The sequence below is a fragment of the Aquarana catesbeiana genome, linkage group LG06 (assembly GCF_042186555.1).
Source record: "Aquarana catesbeiana isolate 2022-GZ linkage group LG06, ASM4218655v1, whole genome shotgun sequence".
Lineage (NCBI taxonomy): Eukaryota > Metazoa > Chordata > Amphibia > Anura > Ranidae > Aquarana > Aquarana catesbeiana.
This window is the reverse complement of record NC_133329.1, coordinates 260006698-260033189: the sequence shown is the minus strand read 5'-3', so window position 1 is coordinate 260033189 and position 26492 is coordinate 260006698. Positions and strand designations below refer to the sequence as shown.

General features: G+C 41.5%; 1 protein-coding gene across 2 annotated transcripts in view; it reads right to left on the bottom strand.

Annotated features, from left to right (window-relative positions):
- Nucleotides 1-26492, bottom strand: part of LOC141146727 (aldehyde oxidase 1-like) — a 238943-nt gene that overhangs the window by 6250 nt on the left and 206201 nt on the right. For both annotated transcript variants that reach the window (XM_073633237.1, XM_073633236.1), the window contains 6 exons: nucleotides 15832-15927; nucleotides 14666-14794; nucleotides 12436-12510; nucleotides 12275-12327; nucleotides 6607-6721; nucleotides 4518-4583 (listed from right to left, as the gene is read on the bottom strand). In XM_073633237.1, the coding sequence (XP_073489338.1) occupies nucleotides 4518-4583; nucleotides 6607-6721; nucleotides 12275-12327; nucleotides 12436-12510; nucleotides 14666-14794; nucleotides 15832-15927 (534 nt within the window). The remainder of the gene's footprint in view (nucleotides 1-4517; nucleotides 4584-6606; nucleotides 6722-12274; nucleotides 12328-12435; nucleotides 12511-14665; nucleotides 14795-15831; nucleotides 15928-26492) is intronic.

The window sequence follows — 26492 nt, the reverse complement described above, 5'->3', positions numbered from 1 at the left end:
AATTGTTATTTAATGTATTCATTTTTCGCTGTTCATGTAACTAAAGGTGTGGCAGCGTGTGTTGTTTGCCTACCTACTTTGTGCTATAAGATGTGCCTTTCTGCCCTTTTGGAAATTTGGTATGCATGCAATCTACATTGCAGCTATAAATATCAGTTGTTGCCAGTGATAAAATAGTATGGCTGATTTAAAGCCTAATTCCAGAATTTTTTATTTTACTTTTGTATCGAGTAGGGAAGAGTTGAAATCTGTTGTTTTTTTATTATTGTTGTCTGTGATCCCATTAAGGTGATTTTTTTTTACTCACTGTAATGGCCAAACAAGAAATGGGAAATGCTGTCTACACTAAAACAGTGAGACAAAGACAAAAAAAGCCACTGTCATAAGTTATAAACCTTCTTTACCCTATTAAAAATGTATCTTTGTTTTTGTCTGCCTCCTCACTAGAGAAGTTTTCCATCACTTCCTGTCCTGACAAGATGTTAGGGGAAATGTCTCCACTGGTGAAACAGAAAAGAAGCAGTGACCCTTCTCTACCCTATTCATAACTAAGCAAAACATTTTAATTGGAATTGGGCAATAAAGGGACTGATAATTAAAATAAGTGTACCTTATGCCTTTGGTCATATCACTATGTTGACTGCACTTCAACAATCAACTGTGTACATGCTGTATTGTGTTTGGACTATATGCTGACTATGTACTAAATTGAGACAGTGATACACTCACTTTCATATTAGCAAAATTATGTTTTATGCTTAAGCCTAAAAAAATCAGCGGCTGCCAGTACATAGTTACATAGTTAGTCTGGCTGTAAAAAAACAAGTCCATCTAGTTCAGCAAATAGACGGAATTCAACCAATAGATGGAAAAAAAAAATAATTTTATATATATATATATATATATATATATATATATATATATATATATATATATATACACATACATACATATACATATATACACACACACACACATACAATCCTATATACAGTATATATACAATCCTTTACCCACAGTTGATCCAGAGGGAGGCAAAAAACAGGACAATAAAGCATAATCCAATTTGCTCCAGCAGGGGAGAAATTCCTTCTTGATCCCCCAGGAGGCAATTGGATATTCCCTGGATCAACTAAAAAAATCAAGCCTAAAACATCTGCTGCCAGTAGTAACATAATAAAAATGAATTAAATGGAGGGCTTCTCTTTTTGTTAAAGAATCTCAAGAAATATACCTGGTCTAAATACTTTTAATATAATGGACGATATCCAGTTAACATTAACAAACCATATTAATTATTAATATAGAACCACAGAGAACAAACGGAACTGGTTTGAACCTATAGTACATCTGTAATAGAAAATAGGATCTGGCTTGAACAGTCTTGTTTGAAGTTAAAGTGGGAGTCCGGCGACCAATCTTTTTTTTTTTTTTAGGTCACTGAGAGACTTTGCTAACCCCAAAATAATACTCACAGTTTGGGTGTAATATTTCCGCTTCTGTCTGTTTTCGTACTGAAGAATAACTTAAAAAATATGATGCTGGCTGTTTCCATCTTGCTTGTGGGCATGTGAAGCCCACAAGCATGGATTTCCTGGATGCGGTGAATGCTGTTCATTCACAGCTTGTTCACACGCATGATCATTGTTCCCGCACTGAATCTTGGGAAGCCTGACACTAAGCTCCCAGGAGACAGTGCGGCACCGGGGAAAGGCAGTAAACACACCTACTCCCATGGGAGGAGAGACAGGAAGTGCCACAATAAAGTACAATATAAAGGTAATTACAGCGATAAAAATTTTTTTCATGTGGCATTTGAACATCTATGCAATTAACTGAAGAGGGTAAAATTAAGTTAAAAATTTGAGTGGAACCCCGCTTTAAAAAGCCTCATATATGCTCCAGGCTGTGGGGCCCAGTAATGGCTATTAGCAAGTAACAGAGCTGACTGAAGGCAAGCTGTAGATTACATGGGTTTATTCATACTGTCACCACATGGAGCCATAACAAGTAATTTTAGAGGAAGATATTTAGTAAAAGATATCACCTACAGAGGAGCAGATCACCCTGTTTACATAAACATTATACATATTGTATGACATAAATGATCTTCCTAAAATGATCCTGAACTTTGCAATACTAGGCTTCAGTTGATCACATGGACCAGAAAGAGTTAAAACGCACCCTACCTGCACTGACATAAGCTCAATGCACCCCTGCAACTCAAAAACCTTGTGCTTCAGGGGTACAATAATACAAGGCACTAACCCTGCTTCCCAAAAGTTTGTCCTTGGTGCCAGAGTGGTAAGGATGAGCTGAACTGACCTTCATTCAGCAAAGGTTCCGAAAACATTACTGAAGTTCGGATGCCAAATCCAAATACTATTGAAGTCACTGGGAGCCAAATGCTAAAAAACAGTAATTTCTATTTTCTAATCTAATGGACAAGGTATTGTCAAACAAATGGCAGGAGGGCCTGGACACAGTCCTGGGAAACATTTACAAATAGCAGAAACATTTTTTTAAATTCTGTTTGGCAGAGTACAGTAATTTTAGCAATGATTTAAGGTCAGCATTAAAAAATGTGAAATTCCTTTAACCCCTTCATGACAAGGGTAAAACAAATCCTAACACCTGAACACAGTTTTTGCAACTTTGACATGTGTTAGTATAACTGTACATATCAGCACACCTGCTTAGTATAACCAGGTGAATTATAACTTGCTTTCAGGACAATTGGGCTTTCATTTGGTGGTAAATGGTAATGGATACTTCCTGGTTTTTTTTATTATCTAAGGAATGCTGGCATACAAAAAAAAAAAAATGTCTGTATGCTTCTTCTCCATAGCCTAGCAGCAATACCATATATTTGTATGTTATTTGTTGTTTATACCTGTAGTGGTACCTAAAATACAATGATCCTGACCTTTGACCTAAACCATACCCCAACACCACTAACTGATTCTTCTACTGGCACACCCTATTCTAAGCAAGTGCAGATTGATGAGGAGTCATGAAAAATATAGTTTGGACAGGCTTCCTGGAGAGTGAGAGAAAGTGCTGGATAACCCCAACCACTATTCAGTTTAGCTGAGGGTAGAGGGAGCATGGATCACAACTCTTGGATGGTTTTTGCAGATTTTTCAAGGTGATCCACATACAGTATATCAGATCTACTGTAATTACACAATTCTGACAGGTTACAACATTTTAGCAGGGACACCACAAGCCTTAGGCCCTTTTCACACGTACTTTCCAACCGGCCCCCCTGTCACTTTTTCAGGCAGACCCGACTGGACGGTCCATGGAGCCTACTGGCAGATGTAAATATACTTGTGTCCATTTACACCTGCCTACCTCCAGGCTGACCAGATCTGTTTTTGCAGACTGGATTGGAGAAAGTCTGATCTTAACGGACAGTGGAGTCCATTTATACACAGTTGCCCATAGAGCTCAGCAGAGTCCACTCTGCAGAAATGGAATGGACTCAGATTTGACATCTGTCCCGTTTGGCTCTGATGAGCAGGGGGTCTGCTCACAGAGGAGCTTTAGTTGTACTTTAACACCTTCTGGTACATGCGGATAAGTAAAACTGTCACTTTGCCTAGCCCGAGCAAAGTAGAAGTTCACTTTACACAACAAAGAACTTGAAATAAAAAATATATAAATCCAGTAAATTGTATGTACTGAGTGCTACCGTGAAAGAGCTCAGGCGATGCAGTGGCTAGTGGATTTGAAGTCTAGTAAGAGAGACTGGGAGCTCGTTGAGTGAAGACCCACAGTGAGTGAGTGTGGGGTAAAGAGAACTGTTCGTATTGCAGAAAGTTGAATACCTTTATCGTTAGTTATCGATACAAGATTATTACCATGGGAGACAGTGGTCCTACCTATACAGAAGTGGTGTCCGGTTAGAGGCCTTCACCTGTATAGCTGTCTACCTATAGAAGTCTCAGAGTCTGCCAATTAACATTGCATCTACCTAAGGGTGTCCTGGCCCTAATCCTCTCTCTCACTGTTCTGTTTAGGAGACAATAAATCTCTTTGCATTCAAAAAGTGTCTGGCGCCCACCTGTGCATCTTGCATTACACCCACACTGGCCTCGTAACCCCTTCTACACTGAAGGATGTCAGCTGCCCTTAACTCTGGAGGTCACCATTGGGCTTCAGGGGCCCCGGGACATTGCTACATGTATGTAGTAGTGGTTGATCCCATTTAACTGGGCCTGTTCTGCAATGTTGTGACAGGTTTTGACATTCACCCAAGTAAATTCTTCAGTAAAGCTACTTGGATAGGTAGCAATCTTCAAGATTACAGAACACCTACAGTTGAATGTGACTGGCTGCTACTAGGTAGGTTCTGGGATAAATGACAACATTCACAGACAAAGTAAACTGTATAATTTTCAAAAAAATAGCATATCCTCATGTAGAATTATAGATAGGTGCGGTGGTAAAACATAAAGCAAGCAAATATATATAAATTAGAACATATACTATATATTTATTTATTTACAAACCTGTTCAGCAACTCCAGCCTCATTCATAGTGGATCCAACATCAATCACTACATCAGTTCTTAGATTCTGTAGAGAAATCATAGTCATTTAAGAGGTCAGCTGAGGACATGAAGAGGCACCAAAGACTATAGTTATGTACTATAACACTTGTACAGAAGCACAAGGCTTCAATTAGAAGAGGTGCTATGGCAGCAGTGTTTGTCTTAACCTACTACCTACTTACTATCTAGAATACTAGAAAGATACATTGTCATTTCATAACTTACCCCAAGCATTCAGGGATTGGCAGCAGAATGTTGTACAATAAGCTCTTTTGACGGGTTAATGATAGGAGAATGATGGAATATTGGAATAAAATTTCTCTATCCTCTATTTTTAATAAAATATGTTTTCTTATATTTTAATATAAAATGTGTGTATTCCTGAAAAGGTTGAAATGTGGGGAATGTATATATATATATATATATATATATATATATATATATATATATATATATATATATATATATGTAGGGGGCACCTACTTTTAAGTATGTGACCTTTTTGCTAGGTTAAAGCTTCAGGTAAATTTAGGCAGGCTTGTACCATTACAACAGGCCTGTTTGTTCATTTGGGATTTGAGTGGCAGGTGGTTTGTATGCGAGTCTATGCCAATCATTAATTTGTTTGACAACTCCCCGGGACTCTCTTATAAAAGCCTGGTCACATGGTCAGTCAGGGAGTTTCCTGTTTGATCTTGGAGAAGCCAGCCTGGTTCCCGGAGGGTAGACGTTCCCCCTCCGGGGAGCCAACGGAGCCCCCCCTGCGAGGAGGGGGGGAACCGGCATCCATAGAGGAGTAGATGGCACCGTACAGCATGTAGTCGCTGGTGTCACTGGCCGCCCTTGCGGGGAAGGAAGCGTGCCAGAAGAGAAGGAAAGGGAACAAAGAATCGATGCGGAAGAAGTAGCAACAAAGCGGAAGTAAACTGGGCGATCGATCGTTTATGAGTGGCACATGGACTATTGATCACGTGTGTGAAAGCCCAAGGGAAGGGTACTGCCAGAGGCTGAGGGATGTTGGTACGCAAGTCAGTGAGACAAGCGGTGATGGCCTGTGACTTTGGGTTCAGCAATGCCCCAGGGATTCCAATAAGTCAAGCGGGAGAAGTTATTCAGAGTGACTTTTCTTTAGCTCAACTTGGAAGTACCATGCAGATGGGAAGTAGTGGTAAAAAGGTAGCGGTAAAGCTGCAAGCAGACATATAGAGATACAGACTGTTCTTGAAAAGTTCTGCAGATGAAGAAGTTATTCAGAGTGACTCTTTATCGATTATTCTCTATCAAATCTACTTCCATCTTCCCTGATTGAAGAAATCGCACAACGTGATTTCATATTATCCGAAATGATTCTAGGTCCTTGTATGAGAGGCAGTGAAAAGATGATAAGCAACAAAAGAGCATCTCAAAAGAAACCCTTCTCCTATCCCAGTTCATGTTACTTAATAAAGCAAGAGAAAAATGCAATATGGACTGTTTTTGGATTTTATGGTCTGCGATGGGTCAGGTGGTAAACGTGAATTACGGATATAATAATTAATCAGCCGCTCCTTCGGGGGTAAGCGCTACATATAAATATAAAAATTATAATTATTTAAAAACCTCTGGAAAGCGCAACTTTTGTAGAGATATGCACCAGTGCCATGTTGGGGGGCATGCAAGTGGTGTAAGAAAATAAATTTCCACGCAGACATAATCATTGTTTTAGTGCCAAAAATCAAGTTTTTCCCACTCATACCTAGTACGCATACTTCAGTAAAGGACAAATAAAAGCCCCAAGCACCATTAAGGCCTCATTCACACCTCAGCTAGCATCTTTGGTAATTTTTCAGGTGTTCTTTGAGTGTATAGTTGCTTTCGAGGATTTTTGTATGCCTTTCAGGCTTGAGCTTTTTTTTTTTAAATTTTCAACCAATAGAATTCTAGTGACCAGACAAGAAAATAGGCAAAACACATGTTTTCATGCACTCCCATTCACGTTTATTGGGGCCAAAACGAGTGACTTTGCCCCAAAAGGGGTGAACAGGTCCAAATGCTGCAAAGATTTTTACCTTGTGGTTTCCTGTACGGCAATCTAACTCCACTTCAGAGCATGCTGCTCCAAATATAAAATCTGGACTTTGTGTACCTGTCTTCAGTTCCCAATCAGAAACTTGGTCAGGGGTCCTGTAAAGAAAAACTCAGTCACAAGATAACAAAATAACAGAGGGGCCAACAAAATTTTGACTTGCATCATCTTTATAGGATCTATAGTGCCTCTTGTATGGCAAACACATACAAGGTGTAAACAGTAAAATAAATTTCCTAATTCATGTTTCTCAGTACTGGGTGAGTTCCATAAATCTACAATGACAAATGTGTACACTGCTGTAAACTTTTTTGTTATAATTTATCAGAAAATCTGCTATTCTATGGAAGATATTTAAAGATAAGCTCCATTGCTGTGCAGATCTGGGGTCCAAAAATTGTCATATTGCTCAGCACTAGCTACAAAAACTGAGCATAGATTGTTATATGTGTTTATTTAATGTATTTGTTGACTGACTTAATTTTGTAGCACTAGCTAGTGTGCTAGATGTAAATAAGTTCAGCTGTTAGTGTAGGTTAATGGATTTGGCTGAGAGCCATGCCTGGGTTGTGAATTTGGGTCAGGGTTGAATGACTCAGGGAGGCTGGATGACTCAGCAAGCAGATTTTTTGGTGCCTCCCCTTGCCTTCTGGAACCTTGGAGAAGTTTCCAGATATAGTGGGCAGAAGCTAGGAGGAGCTGCTTGGCATATTTATGAGGGCCCTAGCCAATTCCCAACAAAAGGGCTGGCAGGGCCCTTCATAAATAGGCATGAGTCAGGTGGAAGATGGAGACGGAGTGCTAAGGAGGCTGTCGTGGCCCTTGAGGGTGCCCCCTAGTCTGGGGGGGGGGGTGCTGGAGGGACTCACTACAACACACTGAGGAATTCTTCCTGAAGGCACGGAGAGGAAGGAGATGGAGAGGATAGCGGAAGCAGGCCAGCACATCTAGGTGGTCTCCTGAGAAGTCAGCTGGGTGGGCTGGTGAGTGATCAGTCTGGGAGGACTGGAGAGAGAGAGCGTCAGTCTCCGAGGACTGTGAAGGATTAGCCAGGAGGGCTAGTAAAAGGGGCCGCTGCAGCAAGGTGGGCTGGCGGTGCCTGAAAAGTGGTGCTGGGATCAATAGCCACATGAGGAATGTAAGCTGGATACTGGAATTTGCTACACAACCAAGTGGCCTGGGGTCCCTGCCTGTAAAGGGCGTTTGCTTTGATCTGGCTGAGTGTCTGGTCAGATTCACTAAAAGTGTTCCAGTTGACTTTTTCTGCAAGCAAGTATGCTGGAGGAAGTGAGGAGTGTATATAGACTGTATATAGGAGAAGTTGTCCCTGAAGTTGTTTAAAGTCAAGTGGGCACCCCATATTACCCCTATCCCCATCCAAGTTCTAATCCCTCAATAAAATAACAAAACAAAGTACTGGACTGTTTTCTGACTCTGGGAGACTGTGACAAATTGGTGTGCCTTGTATAAATAAAATAGGTGATACGGCGCCAGCTAATACAATTCAGTATGCCAGTGCTGCTCCTAAATTAGTGTATACTAATAAATCATGAAAAATATATATAAAAGGGCGCTAACTAGACAGTGAAATAGTGGACCTAAAATAATTAAGTGGATAAATGAATAGTAAGTAAAATAATTACATGAATTAATAAATCAAAAAGTAAATTAAACAAATTGTTATGTGATCAAATATATACAATTAAATTGTGCACAATAATCAAATATATAATAAAAAAATCATAAAAGTTCATGAATTTTTGTGTTTCATCAATCCTCAATTAATTTTCCAACACCGTGATCTTGAAATTATAAGTATTCCAATGGTTCAAACCAACAGTGCTCCACCCGAAGTGAATTTTGAATGCGCTCACCAGATTTACTCGGCCAGAAAGTGACCATTAAGCATGAATATCAGAAATGCCACTCCGCTCAATTTATAGGTCAATCTCCATCATCATCAGATTCACCATCTGCCTCTCTCCTCCATATATGAATGGAGAGGCTTCAAAGAGAGGCTTGACACGCAAACAGACAAGAGCCCTTCACTTCCGCTGGGTCGCTAGAACGCATGCTGCACAGCACTAGTCACACAGCGGTGCAGGAATGATTCTACATACCCTTGAGCTGCTATTGTGCCGATTTTGACTGTATTGGACATATGTAAGTGCAGCTTTTTTTAATAAGTACAATACTACACTATACCTGCCTTCTGTGGCTCTTTTTGGGGGAGCCAATTTCACAGTCTTGTGATGGGAGAAGGAGACAGATGCTGAATACTGTGGAGGATACAGGATATTGGAGATCTTTTGTTTTATATACCCCTGCTTTTCTGATTGTGGTCATACACATTTATATATGGAGGAGAGAGACAGATGGTGAATCTGATGATGATGGAGATTGATCTATTAATTGAGCGGAGTGGCATTTCTGATATTAATGCTTAATGGTCACATGCTGGTCGGGTAAATCTGGTGAGCGCATTCAAAATTCACTTTGGGTGGAGCACTGTTGGTTTGAAGCATTGGAGCACTTATAATTTCAGGATCACAGTGTTGGAGAATTAATTGAGGATTGATTCGGTGTGCCTGGCTGTGCAGGGTGGGGGATCCCATTTTATCTGTGGCTCCTTAGGGGTGCGCTACAATTTAATTAAAACTTAGGGAGGCAGTTATAAAGAGAAGGGGAATCCAGTCATATTTCAATTCCATGGCTAGGAAAGTAGGAAATAATCAGCAAATTTTGGTGAGATTGTGGTGAAAAAGAGAATGTTCACATGTTTTGATGCAGAACTAAAAGCACAAGCATGGGATGTACAATAAGGTGCTTGCTTTTTGCAATGCTTTAAAAAAGAATACATTTAAGCAAATCTGCACTTTTCTCAAACTAGGAAAAGCACTATATTTTCTGGATATCAGACATGGTAAAGAGCCTATATTTAGCTGCCAAATGCCCACAGGTGCCCCCCCCCCCACATCACTGTGTAAATCAATATCAAATTTTCTCCCACAATCAAACTTGGTGGTGAAGTATATGGCTGGTATGCTCAGGTTCCTTAACAAACATTGATTCAGTAGACTCTCCCTTTAATATTTGCGTGCAGAGCAGTTTACAATAGGAAAAGCAGCAGATGCCCATAGCTCCCAACTATCCCTCATCTGGAAGGACTGCAACTGTTTTGAGGCCAAATCCCTTTTTCCCTTGTGCAGCCTCAGTAGTCTCTTTTTGGCCTGATGTATACATCTCTATACACAATTTACTACTTTTCTACCAAAAGTGTTATGCTTTTTATCTGACCTCTTTACTACTGCAGTTGTTATTTTGAAAGCCAATATAAAGGAAAAATAGAGGTCAAAAAGTTGTTCAGCCAATCATTTTCTGCATATTAGATCTTTGTGGTCCCTGTAATGAAGGCCATGGCAGGAATGTGTCCTTTGCCTATATATTGTGTGCTAAAAGGTATCCTTCTTTATCACTTTAGAAAGGTGGGGGTATGGATGTCTTGAAGTTTAGTGTTTCTGTTTCTCTCACTTCCTGTCTGGTGTACTCGTTGTCATCAAACAGCAAGTGAAGGAAAATCTTTCTAATGGAGCCCCAGATAGCTGTAAAAAAAGATAGCAGTAAAAAACCCAACTGGGAAACCCAATCCTTCCCCACTTTATCCATAACTTAAAAGGGCTGTAAAGGCTAAAGGTTTTTTTTTTTTTTTTTTTTTTACCTTAATGCATTCTGTGCATTAGGGTATAAAAACCTTTAAGGTACAGCTCCCCTGCCCTCCCTAAATACTTACCTGAGTCAGATCTCAAACCAGCGCTGTGCCTGAGAGCAGCAGCACTGCTTTCTCTCTCCCTCCCTCACTGGACTCATTGAGCGCAGCAAGAGCCATTGGCAAGAGAGCAGGGAGAGGGGCCGAGTCGCGCTGTGTGTGTCAATAGATGTACACAGTGCAGCTTGGAATCGAGCCCGCACTAGTGCACCCCTAACAATCTAGGGGTGTACTTGGAAGGCAGGAGGAGCCAAGAGCACCGGCGGAGGGCCCCTGAAGAGGTGGATTGGGGCTGCTCTGTGCAAAACCATTGCACAGAGCAAGCAAGTATAACATGTTTGTTATTTTATGATCCTTTATAATCAATGTAAAAAACTCTGAGATATCACTGTGTGTCAAGAGGTGCTTGGCAGTCATTTCTTAGTAAATTAGTTTATTTATTAGTAAATTAGTTTGTATACCAGGGACGTGCAGTCAGGGGAGGCAGAGCCTCACCTGCCACTAACATAACAAATAAATAGAAAATAATTAAAACAAAAAAAAAACAAAAAAATGATTGCGTTTCGAGGGTCGTAGCTCGGCGACCTGGTTCCAGAGATATGAGACTCCTTGCGCTGCCTGTCAGAAGTTACATACAGAGCGGCCAGTTTAAATACAAGCTGGCACGCTCTGTTTGCAGAAGACTGAGAGGTTGAGCTCACAGTGCCTCTCCTCACTTCTTGTCAGAGGCACTGAGCTCGATGGACAGCTTGGAGCCTTGGGCTAATGGTAAAGCACTATTAATCCAAGCTGTCTAGTAAAAATGCTGCAGTGAAGGCTGTCCTCTCACTGCAGTGTCATAGAAGGGGCATGTGTATAAAAGACACATGCTCCTTTCCAGCCCAGCCCTCTTAACTACAAGAAAAAACATGGGTTGATGGGTATAAGATTTACCCACAATCCCATGTTTTTCTCACACAGTTAAGACGGAGAATGAGAATCTGTAGCTGCTGAAAATGTACTGTTTTAATCAAGCTAAATTACATATTATTATGCTATATGTTATAACATAATAATGTATTATTTATCTGTTTGCTGTGAAATTACTGGTTGAAAGTTATAACTTCAAACTGCAGTAATTTGTCCGTTATGCCACCTGCTTGAGTACAGTTTTTGAAAATATAGTAAATTACCTTAAAAACAATATATAATGATTATTTGTATATTATTTAGTTATGGTAATTAACCACTTGCCACCCAGGCCAATTCTGACACTTCTCTCCTACATGTAAAAATCATATTTTTTTTTTGCTAGAAAGTTATTCAGAACCCTCAAACATATATTTGTTTTTAACAGACACCCTAGGAAATAAAATGGTGGTCGTTGCAACTTTTTATGTCACATGGTATTAGCGCAGCAATTTTTTAAACACATTTTTTTTTTGAAAGAAACTGTTTCATGAATAAAAAAAAACAAAACAAAACACTAAAGTTTGCCTGATTTTTTTTTTGTATAATGTGAAAGATGATGTTACACAAGTAAATAGATACCTAACATGTCATGCTTTAAAATTGCGCACACTTGTGGAATGGCTGTAATTTTTTTACAGATTACATGTTTAGAGTTACAAAGGAGGCCTAGTGCAAGAATTATTGCTCTCGCTCTTACGTTTGCGGCGTATGTAACCTGTGTGTATCTGGCTCTGATACTAGCCAGTGCCTCACCAGCCACTGACCTCACCACACGTCCCTGTTGTATACATTGACATTTTTGGCCTGGATTTCAGCTGAGAATGTGTACTAAAATGTGTCAAATCCACTCGCCAATCAGAATGCCATAGAAAAAAAATGAAAAGGTTCAGTCATTCAGTTCATCTATATCTATTCCAAAGGAAGATGTAATTACCTGTAGTGAGCAGCTGCTGAGAGACAAATTTTGAGCCGGAAAGCTTCTTGGATCTTCGAGAAGTAAAAAACAGAGAAATCATGACCGAGGACATATTCAGAATGAGTTTATTCATCTCCCTCACCATCACAGCTCCATCATCTTAAATATATAACACTTACACATTCCTTCCAAGTGGCATTTGGATGCAGACAGATGATTGGTTGCAGACGCTTCAGAAGGGTGTGACATGCTTCCTGCCAGGGGTGCACAAGAAAAATATTCATCATTATCAGAAAAGTGTTAGGTAGAAAGCTAAAGAGGAAATACAGCTTGATGGATTTATTTATATTTTAAAATATTTCCAAAGAACAGCCATGCCGGTGTAGTAAACATTTATACTATGCAAAACTGAGGCTCTGGGCTCAAATTGCAAAAAGATTCTATCTGCATGGAGTTTGTCTTTTTTTTTCTCCATGATTGTGCCTGTGTCCTCCAGTTAGGAGATCTGTTAGGGTACTTTATATACAAATATTTGTTCTGGTTCAATGATGCTTGTCAGCAATGGGAGCTCCCGTGTTTGTGTCCTGAACCTTTTACATAGCGCTCCCAACTGTCCCTGATTTCGAGGGACTGTCCCTGATTTCGAGGGACTGTCCCTGATTTGGAGCAATGTCCCTCTGTCCCTCTTTCCCCCTCATTTGTCCCTCATTTTGGTCTGATCCATATAGTTGTATGTAAAATGCACTTTCTATCTTTCAAAAAGTGTTTCCCAGTGCTAAACCTTTCATCTGATTTCTAAATTGCTGCATTTGTACATTTTAAAAGCCAATATAAAGGAATAGTAGTGGCAAAAAAAAGCCCTTGTGGATTTAATTCACTTTTTTTTGGTTAATTTTCCTTTAAGGGGTGTGGCAGGGGGGTGTCCTATGCCTACATATGTTTCTTAGTAGGTGTCCCTCATTCCTATCTCAAAATGTTGGGAGGTATGCTTTTATATAAAATTGTCAGAGACAGCCAAATGATATACAGATAAGGATGTCTAACTTATGCTGGCTTTCTTTATCTGCATACCTGTTCCAGGTTAAGTCCAAAAGTATTAAAGATAATAGGTCAGCTTAACAGCTAGACACCTGCCATTTTTAATTAGGAAAACATTAGTGCCAGCCCGCGTGTTCCTTGCATTTCTGATTTACTTAAAAATTAATATATTGTGATTTTGTACATTTAACTAAATTATATTTTTAGTATTAACCAGAATAAATACAAAAAGTTTATTTTATGTCAGGTACATATGAAATTTTGCATAATAATATATTTTTTCCCTTTTGAGCCAGCGGTTACAATTTTAAACTCTTTTTTAACGTGTTTATCTATTTTCACCCTGCTATTGATAAAAGCCTTTTTATAGAAATCTGTATCTCAGATGACTGATTCATGGCAATGACCCATCCTTTATCAGACAGATAGGTTTGGGTCTCAGTCCTAGTCCTAGGTTTCAGTGAGAGACAGCATGTGTGAAAGGAGATTATTATTGCTTTGCTGTCTTTTCAGCTAACCTGAAGTGCTCCTATGTCATGAATTATATCAAAAATGATATAAATATAGTCAAAACAGATATACAACAACAGTCTACAAATATAAAATTAAATTAAAAATAAAAATGAACCAAAAACATTATAAATACACTTTAAGAAATAAAGAATTTTAGTTTCCCAGTAAGCAATTGAACTATGTCCTGTATTGCATCTCTGAAGTGCCCTCTATTGGTTGTATGTGTTAATACAAAATAAATAAAAAACAAAACAAAACTCAGGTGATTTACTGTTGTGTACATACAGTAAAGCCCAGTACACACTAGTAGTGTTTTTTTTTTTTTTGTTTAACCCAGCAGGGCTGAAAAAAAACAAAAAAAACTGACAGCTCCGGAGGAGCCCCTGTACTAACCATGCAATGTTAATACAGTGATCTCCCCTGCAATTGTGTTCTGAAAGGAGGTGCCCCCCCCCCCCCCCCGCCAGAGCACTCTGGTCAGCACTCTCAGCCATGGACTAAGAGCACTGATCAGGGGCCAATTGGCAGACCTTTTTTGGTCACGCCCCATCGACAGAAGCCAGCTGAATGGCCAGCTTCTGTCTGACCGGCTGCAGTACACACAGGCTGAATGTCAGCTGGTTTCTATTGAAATGGCCGATGCCGCCCGACATTCTGCCTGTGTGTACTAGGCTTAAGCATATAACATAATTGTTAGGTTCTAGGTTGGTTATTCTAATTAGCCTACTCCTAAAAACCAAATCTGATTAATTATACCTAGATTTCTTAGTTATATGTTAAAGGCAATGATGTATTGAGTGAAATATGTACAGTATATATGGATGTTTAGGATATTGTTATCAATAGTATAAGGACTACCTGTACTGCCATTAGGTGAACTTGAACATTATATGGTGACAGTTGGACATCTTTTTCTGTTGCTAAGGATACACTGTTTTCACCGATGCGGATGCAAGACATTGAGACTCGGAACTCTCTACTCACAACCTGCAAATGTAAAACAGAGTTGCTAAATGATATCTTCTTTCCTATATGATTCATTCTGCATTAAAATGCCATACAGCAAAACAATCCATGCATGTTGCAGGGTGTTCGGCCACTTTAGTTAAAGCAGTTGTAAATGCTTACATATATCCAGTGAAGTTACTGGCCTCAGATGATATACAGAGATGAAACAAATCCTCCTACATAAGTTGTACCTGTTTATGTGCAAACTTTTCTTCATTCAAACTCCAGAATTTATACAGCCTGTCTGAAAGCAGGGGGCAGGGAGCTGACGTTACACTGAGAGCTGATTGTAGGGAAGGGACCCCCCCCCCCCCTCTTTAAACAGCATGCGGACAAGGCTGTCATTTACAGGCTGTGTGCTGGAGCTCCCTCCCCTGTCACTTTTTACCTCTTGGTGTCAGGAAAACCTGTCAGAAATAAGTTATGCAGATAGCAGAGGAACAAGGCAGCGGACAGAATAGAGTGTTCTGGACTGAGACAAGTACACACCATAGAGGGATATGCTTTGTTTATATTTCATGTCATAGGATTACAGAGTGCAGAGTATTTAATACCACATTTTTAGCCTAAAGCAATTTGATGAAACATTTTAGTAGTACTAGCATAGTAGTTTTGGTATGATACTACTTTTTTAATTGTGATAATATTCTTTCCTCCCCATCTTCACATACTTTCTCTTTAACTTTGCCCTGCATGGACACAGACAAACACTTCTTCAGGGCCACAGCAGTATTTACATTCTTCAAAACCATGTGATATAGTCATGCATACAGAATAATGGCAAATCTAGGTACATGTATCAAACTGGGTTTAGAGACTTCAATTGTCCTTTAGGGGGGTCTGGCACATATGCAACTGATTCACACATGCTGAAGGTGATTTTGCTTTGGAAGTAAACTTTCAGCACATCTGAGATAAGGACAAATACTGTGAAATTTGATGATGAGATGAGAGGGAGGGTGGTCGATGTGGTTTTTGCTAAAAAGTGAAGTTATTTGTTTTCTTAAAAGAGTCACCTGCATTATTTTGGTCAGTGTCTCTTCTGTCAAGTCACTTCCCGAAGGTGTCACCAGTACCCATCCATCTGCACATATATGAACCAGTACAGAAGCCTAAAAAGAAAAGGTATAATAATTATAGTAGAAGGCTGCCTTCATTTTAGACAGATTGCTATCTTGATATATCATATATTATACCAGTGGTCTCCAAACTGTGGCCCTGGGGTCAGATGCGGCCCTTTCCTTGCCTTTATCTGGCCCTTGAGGCATTCCTGCCACTGACACCAACAATGGGGCAGTATTCCATCCACTGACACCAACATGGGGCATAATTCCTTTCACCGACAATCAAAATGCGTCACTATTCCTCCCAACAACTCCAACTATTTCTTTCCCTGATACCCAAGATCGGGCATTGTTTACTCCCACTGGGCACAATCCAGCCCCCCTAAAGTCTGAAGGACAGTAAACTACCCCTTTCTTTAGAAAGTTTGGAGACCCCTATTAGGCCCTAAGCTGAATTATGCAATTCCATATCCTTCCTTTAGTTTCTGTCTCAGATTATTTGACTAATTTCATAATGAGAGGAGCCCTTTGATGTATTGTTTTGTCACAGCTCAGGTATGACTGGTGTAGGTTGACTAAGCCTTTTTATATTTTTACTGCAATAAGCATGTTTATCTATGATTTGTTGCAGTGGCTCCAAAAATGATTTGATTAAAAGATGGGTAAATGGATTTTTGCTGTTTTTGTTTGCAACTTTTTAAAGCTAGCTAAACTTTTTAGTAAAGTTTATTAGTTGTTTTTAGTTTTGGACAGAGTGCGGAAACTTTTGCCACATTTTTATTGCTGGTATATGAGTAACCAAAATGCTGGATTCAGCTTCTTGATGGATCGTGACTGGAGAAGATCAAGTTTATATGTGGCGCAATGAACAGGTAAGGCTACCTTTAAATACAAACAGGTTGTCTCTATAAATGAGGGAACTCAAGTTTGGAAACTACATATACAAAGTCCAAAGAAAGAGCAAAAAATAAGAGCTGCCCAATGAGCTGAGAGTCCAAAAACATTTAATATTATTGTTTGTTTACCAAGATAATATAAAATAGCCAGCGCCTTTCGGGGTTCAAAAGAACCCCACCTTCCTGAGGGCTAAGATATTGCATGAACTTGGAAAAACTCAATATAGCTGATGCACCACAATTAATTGTTTGAAAGAAAGTGACAATTCTCCGGGAACAAAATAGCAGCTACAATTATGCTCCTAGGTACTTTCTTTCCAAGTTTATGCAAGCCCTGAAGATAGGGGATACCTTTGAACACCCAACACACGATGGCTGTTTTATATTCACTTGCTAAACAAATACCAATATTAGAAGTGTTTGAACTCTCTGTGTATTAGTCTGGTTTGGACTTTGCATACAAACATTTATTACTTTATTGTTTATAGTAAACATTGTCGCCCAGACTGAAATATCCGAAATGTTGAATTGTCAGCCTAAAGCTTAGTTCACACTCATGGTTGTGGGCGGTAAAAATAGGAGGTTGAACTGCATTCTTTAACCCCCCCTTTAAGCTGCAAAAGTAGTACTGCAGTGGAGCGCAACCCATTCAAGTCAACTGGGCCACGCCAAATGCTTGGATTGCAGTATTCCCATTGAAAAAAGTAATTCAGCTGAAAAAAAAAAACAGGTATTCAGGAGGTGGCAGTATCACCTCCTGAATGCTTGTCAGTTGCATCTGCTCCACTCTGTGAAAAGTGATCCACCGCAGATCATTTTTCATAGATTGACACAGGTGTAAACAAGCCTGAACAGTAATGAGGAAACTCTTCCCATGGTACTTGTTCAGGTGAGAACTGTCTAGGAGAGGAATTCCCCTCACTTTGCAGATATTTCCCATTGCTTCCTGCTACAAGTCATTTCTATCCTTCCTTGACAATGAAATGGAACAAGCATATTTGTTAGGCACCTTAATTCCATACCGGTTACAGGTTAGTGGCTCAAAAAATACTGAAGACAGAGGATCGGTATTACAGCCTTATTTATTTATATACGTGCCAGTTCCTTAGAGGCAATAGCCATTTTAAGAAAGTAGCTCAGCAGGTCTGAATTCTGTTTTAGTTACAATTTAGATAAAACAGGTAGGAACCTTTACTGACTTTTATGGGATTCACCTTTTCTGTAGTCACATTAATTATTTGTAACTAAGCAGTAGGGATGAGCTTCGAGTTCGAGTCGAACTCATGTTGACTCGAACATTGACTCGAACACAAGAGAAGAAGATGAAGAAGAAGATGGAGAAGAGAAGAAGATTAAGAGAAGAGCGGGAGCCTCCCCCCATGCCATGGGTGCGGAGCGGCCCGAGGAGAAGAAGATAGAAGACTCCGCGGAGGAGATGCTGGATGAGAACACCGGAGGAAGAACCAGAAGAGCCAGAAGAACCAGAAGAAGAAGATGAAGGAAGATAGAAGAAAGAAGAAAGAAGAAGCATTTAAATAAAGGAATTGTCAAAAACTGTCTCTTGTCATTTTTAACATTTTTGACAGTTTTTTAGTGAAATGGTAGGGGTACTTTTGTACCCCCTTACCATTTCACACAGGGGGGAGCGGGATCTGGGGGTCCCCTTGTTAAAGGAGGCTTCCAGATTCCAATAAGCCCCCCGCCCGCAGACCCCCACAACCACCGGCCAGGGTTGTGGTGATGAGGCCCTTGTCCTCATCAATATGGGGACAAGGTGTTTTGGGGGGCTACCCCAAAGCACCCTCCCAATGTTGAGGGCATGTGGCCTGGTACGGTTCAGGAGGGGGGGGCGCTCTCTTGTCCCCCCTCTTTTCTGCAGCCTGCCAGGTTGCGTGCTCGGATAAGGTCTGGTATGGATTTTTATGGAATTTAGGGGGACCCCCACTTAATTTTTTTTTTTAATTTTGGTTCGGGGAATTCCCATGCCGTTTTTATCAATGAACTTTTATGTGTATTGTCGGACCGGCAATGCAATAGCCGCGAGTAGTTTTAAATGACTTTTTTCCTTTGAAATGTCATTTTGCTGTCAGACTGTTCTAAACACGGGAAACATGTGCCCCTTTACAGGCATACTATAGACACCCCCAGCTATGAAATTTAAAGGGATATTACACTTTTATTGTTTGACTTTAAGCATTATTAAAATCACTGCTCCTGAAAAAACGGCCGTTTTTTAAAACTTTTTTTTGCATTGATCCGTGTCCCCTGGGGCAGGACCCAGGTCCCCAAACACTTTTTATGACAATAACTTGCATATAAGCCTTTACAATTAGCACTTTTGATTATTCATGTTCATGTCCCATAGACTTTAACGGTGTTCGCGTGTTCAAACGAACTTTTTTCCTGTTCGCATGTTCTGGTGCGAACCGAACAGGGGGTGTTCGGCTCATCCCTACTAAGCAGTATGCTAAAAGTCTACCATTTGACATGAATCTTTCCTAAAAAATAGTGATTTGTTTGCTAAGGTAAATGTGCATAGACACTCCTGTTTCTGTAGCCTTGCAGTTGCTTATCTGCAGTGTGAGATCATCTAAGGTACATCCCACCCCTTTTCCTTCTGATGACTGCTATTCTTATGAGATTTGGAGTGAGTTTTACTAAAGTCTGTACTGTGCTTCTTATTCATCTGAGGTCCTGCTAGAGAATAAGCTGTGCCTGAGGACCTACAGTGCACAGATCTCCCTGCTTCTCCTACAAATATTCTGTGATCTATGCTTTCTTACATAGTTACATAGGTTGAAAAAAGGCACACGTCCATCTATTTCAACCAATTAAAAAAAAAATAAGAAAAATCATACAATCCCATATTCACAATTGTATACCCACAGTACCTGTCTCCTCAACCTCCTGCTGATTCTTGATGGTTATCTTAACAGGCCATCGTTAGTTCTTCAGATAAATAGTGATCTGGGGATGGGTCTGACATGAAAAAGCAAAGCCCTGCTCTTCTATCAAGATTACCATCTCAACACAAAAACATCATGATAAGTAGTTCCTGAGTAAAAAGGCCATCTGCAGGAAGCCTACAGGCAATGTTAGCAACTGTTTTTCCCTCATTTTGGCTGACAATAAAAACAAGTAAACAGTGAAAATGCCTTTCTTAAATAATTCTACAGTCACAGTGAGTCATATGTTTTACACCTGGGTGCAGGGAGGAGTTGAGGATTGAATGCAACTATCCTCTATGGAGGATCAGTATTTTGGATGAATTATGTGCCCAGACTGCATGTGGCCCATTATTCTTCTGGGTTCCCAGAGTAGCTGTATGGGTTGTTGTGGCAGGAGCTACATTTTTAATACAGTTACATAGTTTTTATTAGGGTTACACCGATACTGATACTGGTATTGGTGCCGATACTAAGAATTTGCACGTGTATCGGTACCCGTGCAAATGTTCCGATACCTAAAACCGATACTTTCAGGTTCGGCTCTTTCATCTGTCCGCGGGATTCCCCCACTGACAGATGAAATGTATATAAAAGTATGCAGGCAATCATAGTCTGTTAGGGAGCAGGGCTGCTGCGTCCTTAACAACCGATGAAATTTCAGCTGTAAGAGGGATTTCCCTTCCCCACAGTGGACCCGCCCCTTCCCGTACTGGCCCGCCCCCTCTCGTGTCGGTTTTGCCCCCTCCCGCTTAGCTCCGTTTTTTGTGTCCTCCAGACGATGTGCTACTTCTCCTTGGGCTCCTCTGCGGGTGGCTACCGGGTGACAGATTTGCCTGGTGAGTAGTGTGTCCTGCACTGAGCCAGGCTTTGCTTCCCCCACCTCTGATGACTTTCCCTAAGTATCTCAACTGCTGCAGAACTTCTTGGAGGGGGAGGGCAGGTCTGCTGGGTGTTGTACTGCAGTGATTGGTAGTGTGTGGGTTCCCAAACACCCCCCTTCCCCTCTCCCCTCCCTTCCTACACATACAAACAATAACCCCCTCCCTGCCTCTCCACCCTAAACAATAACAACCTTCCCCACCTCTCCACCCTAAACAATAATGCCCCTCCCCACCTCTTCACACTAAACAGCAGCCCACTCCCCGACTCTGCACCCTAAACAATAAACCCCTCCCCACCACTCCACCCTAAACTATAACCCCCTCCCCACCTCTCCATCCTAAACAATAACCACCCTCCCCTCCTCTCTACCCTAAACTATAACCCCCTCCCTGGATCTCCACTCTAAACAATAATGCACCTCTCCACCCTAAACAATAACTCCCTCCCTACCTCTCCACCCTAAACAATAACTCCCTCCCCACCTCTCCACCTAAACAATAACACCCCTCCCCACCTCTCCACCTTAAACAATAACTCCCCTCCCCTCCTCTCCACCTTAAACAATAACTCCCCTCCCCACCTCTCCACCTTAAACAATAACACCCCTCCCCACCTCTCCACCCTAAACAATAACTCCCCTCCCCACCTCTCCACCTTAAACAACAATTCCCCTCACCACCTCTTCACCATAAACAATATCACCCCTCACCATCTATAAAAACAGTGATATATTTTGCGCTTACTCTGAATGAGCAGCTAACACAACAAAAAGAATGTTTGTTAAATAAAACCTGTGAAACAAAGTGTAGCGCTAAAAAGTGAGAAGTGATAAATATGAAATAATATACATATGTGAAAAAAACCCCACAAATTTTAACGTGTGAGATTGAAAATTGCCGTCACCACAATGAGCGGAAAGATTCTAAGTTGTCTTATGTTCCGAGATAGCATAAATGGAAGTAGTGTGGTGATGGTTGTTGATCAATCCATTAAAGACAAGGGTTCTCGGAGATCCAACAGAAATAAGCACAATCCACCTCAGTGTCCTCTATAAGAACGTGTGAAGTTCCCACAACCAGTGAAACTGGAGGCTTACCGGAGGGTTTGAACCCGAAACAGCATATACTGTAAGGGTCAAACCAGCTTGTATTGCCCACCGGCAATAGGGGGGATCTTGGCGACCTGGGGAGATAGGGGTCCCAACTGTTTTCATGGAAATATCCTCTCCACACAGGTGGTCACATATCCCAGAATGCGGCCCATATAGAATAAAAAAGGGGCCACATAGTGTAATTCCATAAACAACAAGTGAATTTATTATAAAAGAAATGCACTTACATTTAAAAAGTTTAAAAAAGCGCTTGTGTAATAAAGAAGGCGGCAGTGGAGTCCTCCCGACGCGTTTTGTCTACCAAGACTTCGTCTAGGGGTGTCTTTCCACTGCTGCCTGACTCCCTAATATAGGGGCTGTGATCCCCTTGATGAGAATCCAGCCCATCCAATTTACTTCTATGGCACTTCCGGGTTGCCAAAATGGCAGACCCGCGTGCGTTCCAAGCCTCGGCATCGTGAACGTGTGTTGCGTTCCAACCTCACATACTTCCCACATTATACCTAGAATTTCGATGGAGCTAAACATGACTTGCTTCATGCCAAAAAGGGACCAAAACTACAAAGGTCCATGGCTAAAAAACATCCATGATCGTATGCTAATTCTATTTGCGGGACGGTGTTACATCGAACACCAAATCCCGCGATATTACGGCATGTCGCTGGAGATGTAAACAAACGTCATGTCGTCATGACGCCAGACTGGGGGCATGATCTAACACGCCGCCTTCCGGAATAGCGTGCGTTCCAACTAAGCCTCGCTTTCAAGGTCAGTACTGAACCTCACGCTCAGGTCAGTGCTGAACCTCACGCTCAAACACACCCACGACATCACGTCGCATGCGCATGTGCATCAACGATATGTGTAGAACTAATGGATTATAGTATGGTTAAACGAGGTGGGACACAAAGAACAATGAAGTAAATCTCAATGCCTACCACCCAGGGGAACGGGGCATATAAATTCACCATTGGATAGATAAGATACATCCGTGGGTATTATTACTAAAGTTAAAATTAAAATTAAGAAGTGCCCAAATCATTTGTTCTAATAAAAATAGAAATATGTGATCACATATATATAAAAAATTTATATATATATAAAGTAATAAAATATAGGTAAATATCCGACTGTAGTGATTATACTGTACTCACAAGAAATTGAATGACTTGGATTCTCATGAAACACGTTACCCACAATATATCATAGTCAGAATTAATATATAGGTCAAATACAAAATATGATACTCATACAGAAGACTTTATGTATTAAGATTGGTCTATAAATGCGTTAACATCCACTTCGACATTCATACCATGAGGGGCAAAGGACTGTAACTCATGTATCCAGAACATTTCCAGACGGGATACACCCCTAGTTTTTGCACCACCTCTCCATGGGGGTGTATATTTGTCTATAATGACAAATTGCGATCCCTCAGGATTTCCATTATGGAATTCCTTATAGTGTCTGGGGACGGTATGTTTTGGATCTCTGCTTTTAATAAGGGCAATATGCTCACCAACTCTAATGGAAAATGTCCTGGTGGTACGGCCTATATATTGTTTATGACGGGGCATGTGATGAGGTACACCACATAACCTGTACTGCATGTGCAGAATGGCTTTATGGTGTATCTCATGCCGGTGACCGTAGAGGTGAATTCTGTCACTTTGCGTGTTGTTAGAGTATTGTGTTGACATACAACACACCTCCTACAGGGAAAATAACCAGTCCAATCATGGAAGAATGAAGGACGAGTAGGGGGATTGATAACATTGGGGGCCACTTTATTTTGTAATGATGGTGCCCCTTTAAAAATGATTTTGGCTTCTTCTGGAATGATTGGTCCTAGGATGTTGTCTTGTTTGAGGACGTCCTCAATCCCCCTACTCGTCCTTCATTCTTCCATGATTGGACTGGTTATTTTCCCTGTAGGAGGTGTGTTGTTCCATTTATGCTATCTCGGAACATAAGACAACTTAGAATCTTTCCGCTCATTGTGGTGACGGCAATTTTCAATCTCACGGTTGAAGACCATTATGGTCCTATTCACTTATAGACTACAATGATGGACTTTTTTTGTTAATTTAGACACGTTAAAATTAGTGTTTTTTTTTCACATATGTATTTTATTTCATATTTATCACTTCTCACTTTTTAGCGCTACACTTTGTTTCACAGGTTTTATTTAACAAACACCCCTCACCATCTCTCCACCCTAAACAATAACATAGTTCAACAAGTAGCTGCGCTAAAATATTATGCTTATTATATGGTGAAACAGTATATATACCTCTCAGTGTGGAGGTTATGCACCCGTGAGGTAGGTGACAATAAGTGCTATTAAGAAAAACTTAATAATACCCTATCCAGCAAAAACAATATGTAAAATAATGGGTACATTTAGTCCATTCCAATAAATGCCGGGGAAGGAAAAAGTTCACTGGCAGAATGGGTTAAGAATGGGTTAAGACAAGAATCCATGCGGTGTAAGTGCCACAGTAATACCACCAAGAAGGATGTGAAGACAGAAGGGTTCCTCCACCAATATAAATACTGCCCCTTACCAGCTCCTTTGATCTCCTGTTACAGAGATCATGCAGGCATGTGGCTGTCAACCCCAGCCACGGGTCTTGGCAAGGAAAGGTCCCACTGTATCTCTCCACCACAGGTCTTCTAGATATTACGTTAAACGCTATCCCCCATACGGATAAACAAAAAGAGGCTCCCATAGTGTAATAAGTTTGACACAGTTTAATTAGGATAAAAAAAATACACTTACAGTTATGCTGTACAATAATCGCTTCGTAAAAACACAGGCCGGCCGGCTACAATGCGCTGCCCGTCGCTTCCGGGATCAGCGTAGTAATGTGTGGTGACATCAGCACGCCGCTCCTCCCTACGCCGTTTCATCACAACTGACGTCTTCCAGTGGCAGGGGGTAAACAATAACACCCCTCCCCACCTCTCCACCCTAAATAATAACACCCCTCCCCACCTCTCCACCCTAAACAATAACCCCCTCCCCACCTCTCCACCTTAAACAATAACACCCCTCCCCACCCTAAACAATAACGTCCCTCCCCACCTCTCCACCCTTAACAATAACTCCCCTCACCACCTCTTCACCCTAAACAATATCACCCCTCCCCATCTCTCCACCCTAAACAATAACTACCCTCCCCACCTCTCCACTCTAAACAATAACCCCCTCCCCACCTCTCCACCTTAAACAATAACAGCCCTCCCCACCCTAAACAATAACGTCCCTCCCCACCTCTCCACCCTAAACAATAACTCCCCTCCCCACCTCTCCACCCTAAACAACTCCACTCACCACCTCTTCACCCTAAACAATATCACCCCTCCCCACCTCTCCACCCTAAACAATAACCCCCTCCCCACCTCTCCACCTTAAACAATAACACCCCTCCCCACCCTAAACAATAACGTCCCTCCCCACCTCTCCACCCTAAACAATAACTCTCCTCACCACCTCTTCACCCTAAACAATATCGCCCCTCCCCATCTCTCCACCCTAAACAATAACACCCCTCCCCACCTCTCCACCCTAAACAATAACCCCCTCCCCACCTCTCCACCTTAAACAATAACACCCCTCCCCACCCTAAACAATAACGTCCCTCCCCACCTCTCCACCCTAAACAATAACTCCCCTCCCCACCTCTCCATCCTAAACAATATTGCCCCTCCCCACCCTAAAAAAATAACCCCCTCCCTGCCTCTCCACCCTAAACTATAACCCCCACCCTAAACAATAACCCCCTCCCCACCTCTCCACCTTAAACAATAACACCCCTCCCCACCCTAAACAATAACGTCCCTCCCCACCTCTCCACCCTAAACAATAACTCTCCTCACCACCTCTTCACCCTAAACAATATCGCCCCTCCCCATCTCTCCACCCTAAACAATAACACCCCTCCCCACCTCTCCACCCTAAACAATAACCCCCTCCCCACCTCTCCACCTTAAACAATAACACCCCTCCCCACCCTAAACAATAACGTCCCTCCCCACCTCTCCACCCTAAACAATAACTCCCCTCCCCACCTCTCCATCCTAAACAATATTGCCCCTCCCCACCCTAAAAAAATAACCCCCTCCCTGCCTCTCCACCCTAAACTATAACCCCCACCCTAAACAATAACCCCCTCCCCACCTCTCCACCTTAAACAATAACACCCCTCCCCACCCTAAACAATAAGTCCCTCCCCACCTCTCCACCCTAAACAATAACTCCCCTCCCCACCTCTCCACCCTAAACAACTCCCCTCACCACCTCTTCACCCTAAATAATATCACCCCTCCCCATCTCTCCACCTTAAACAATAACACCCCTCCCCACCTCTCCACCCTAAACAATAACCCCCTTCCCACCTCTCCACCTTGAACAATAACACCCCTCCTCACCCTAAACAATAATGTCCCTCCCCACCTCTCCATCCTAAACAATAGTGCCCCTCCCCACCTCTGCACCCTAAACAATAACCCCCTCCCTGCCTCTCCACCCTAAACTATAACCCCCTCCCCGCCTCTCCACCCTAAACAATAACCCCCTCCCTGCCATTCCACCCTAAACAATAACCCCCTTCCTCTCCACCCTAAACAATAACCCCCTGCCTTCCACTCCACCCTAAAAAATAAGGCCCCTCCCCACCTCTCCACCCTAAACAATAACTCCCTCCCCGCCTCTCTACCCTAACAATAACTCCCCACCTCTCCACCCTATACAATAACACCCCTCCCCAC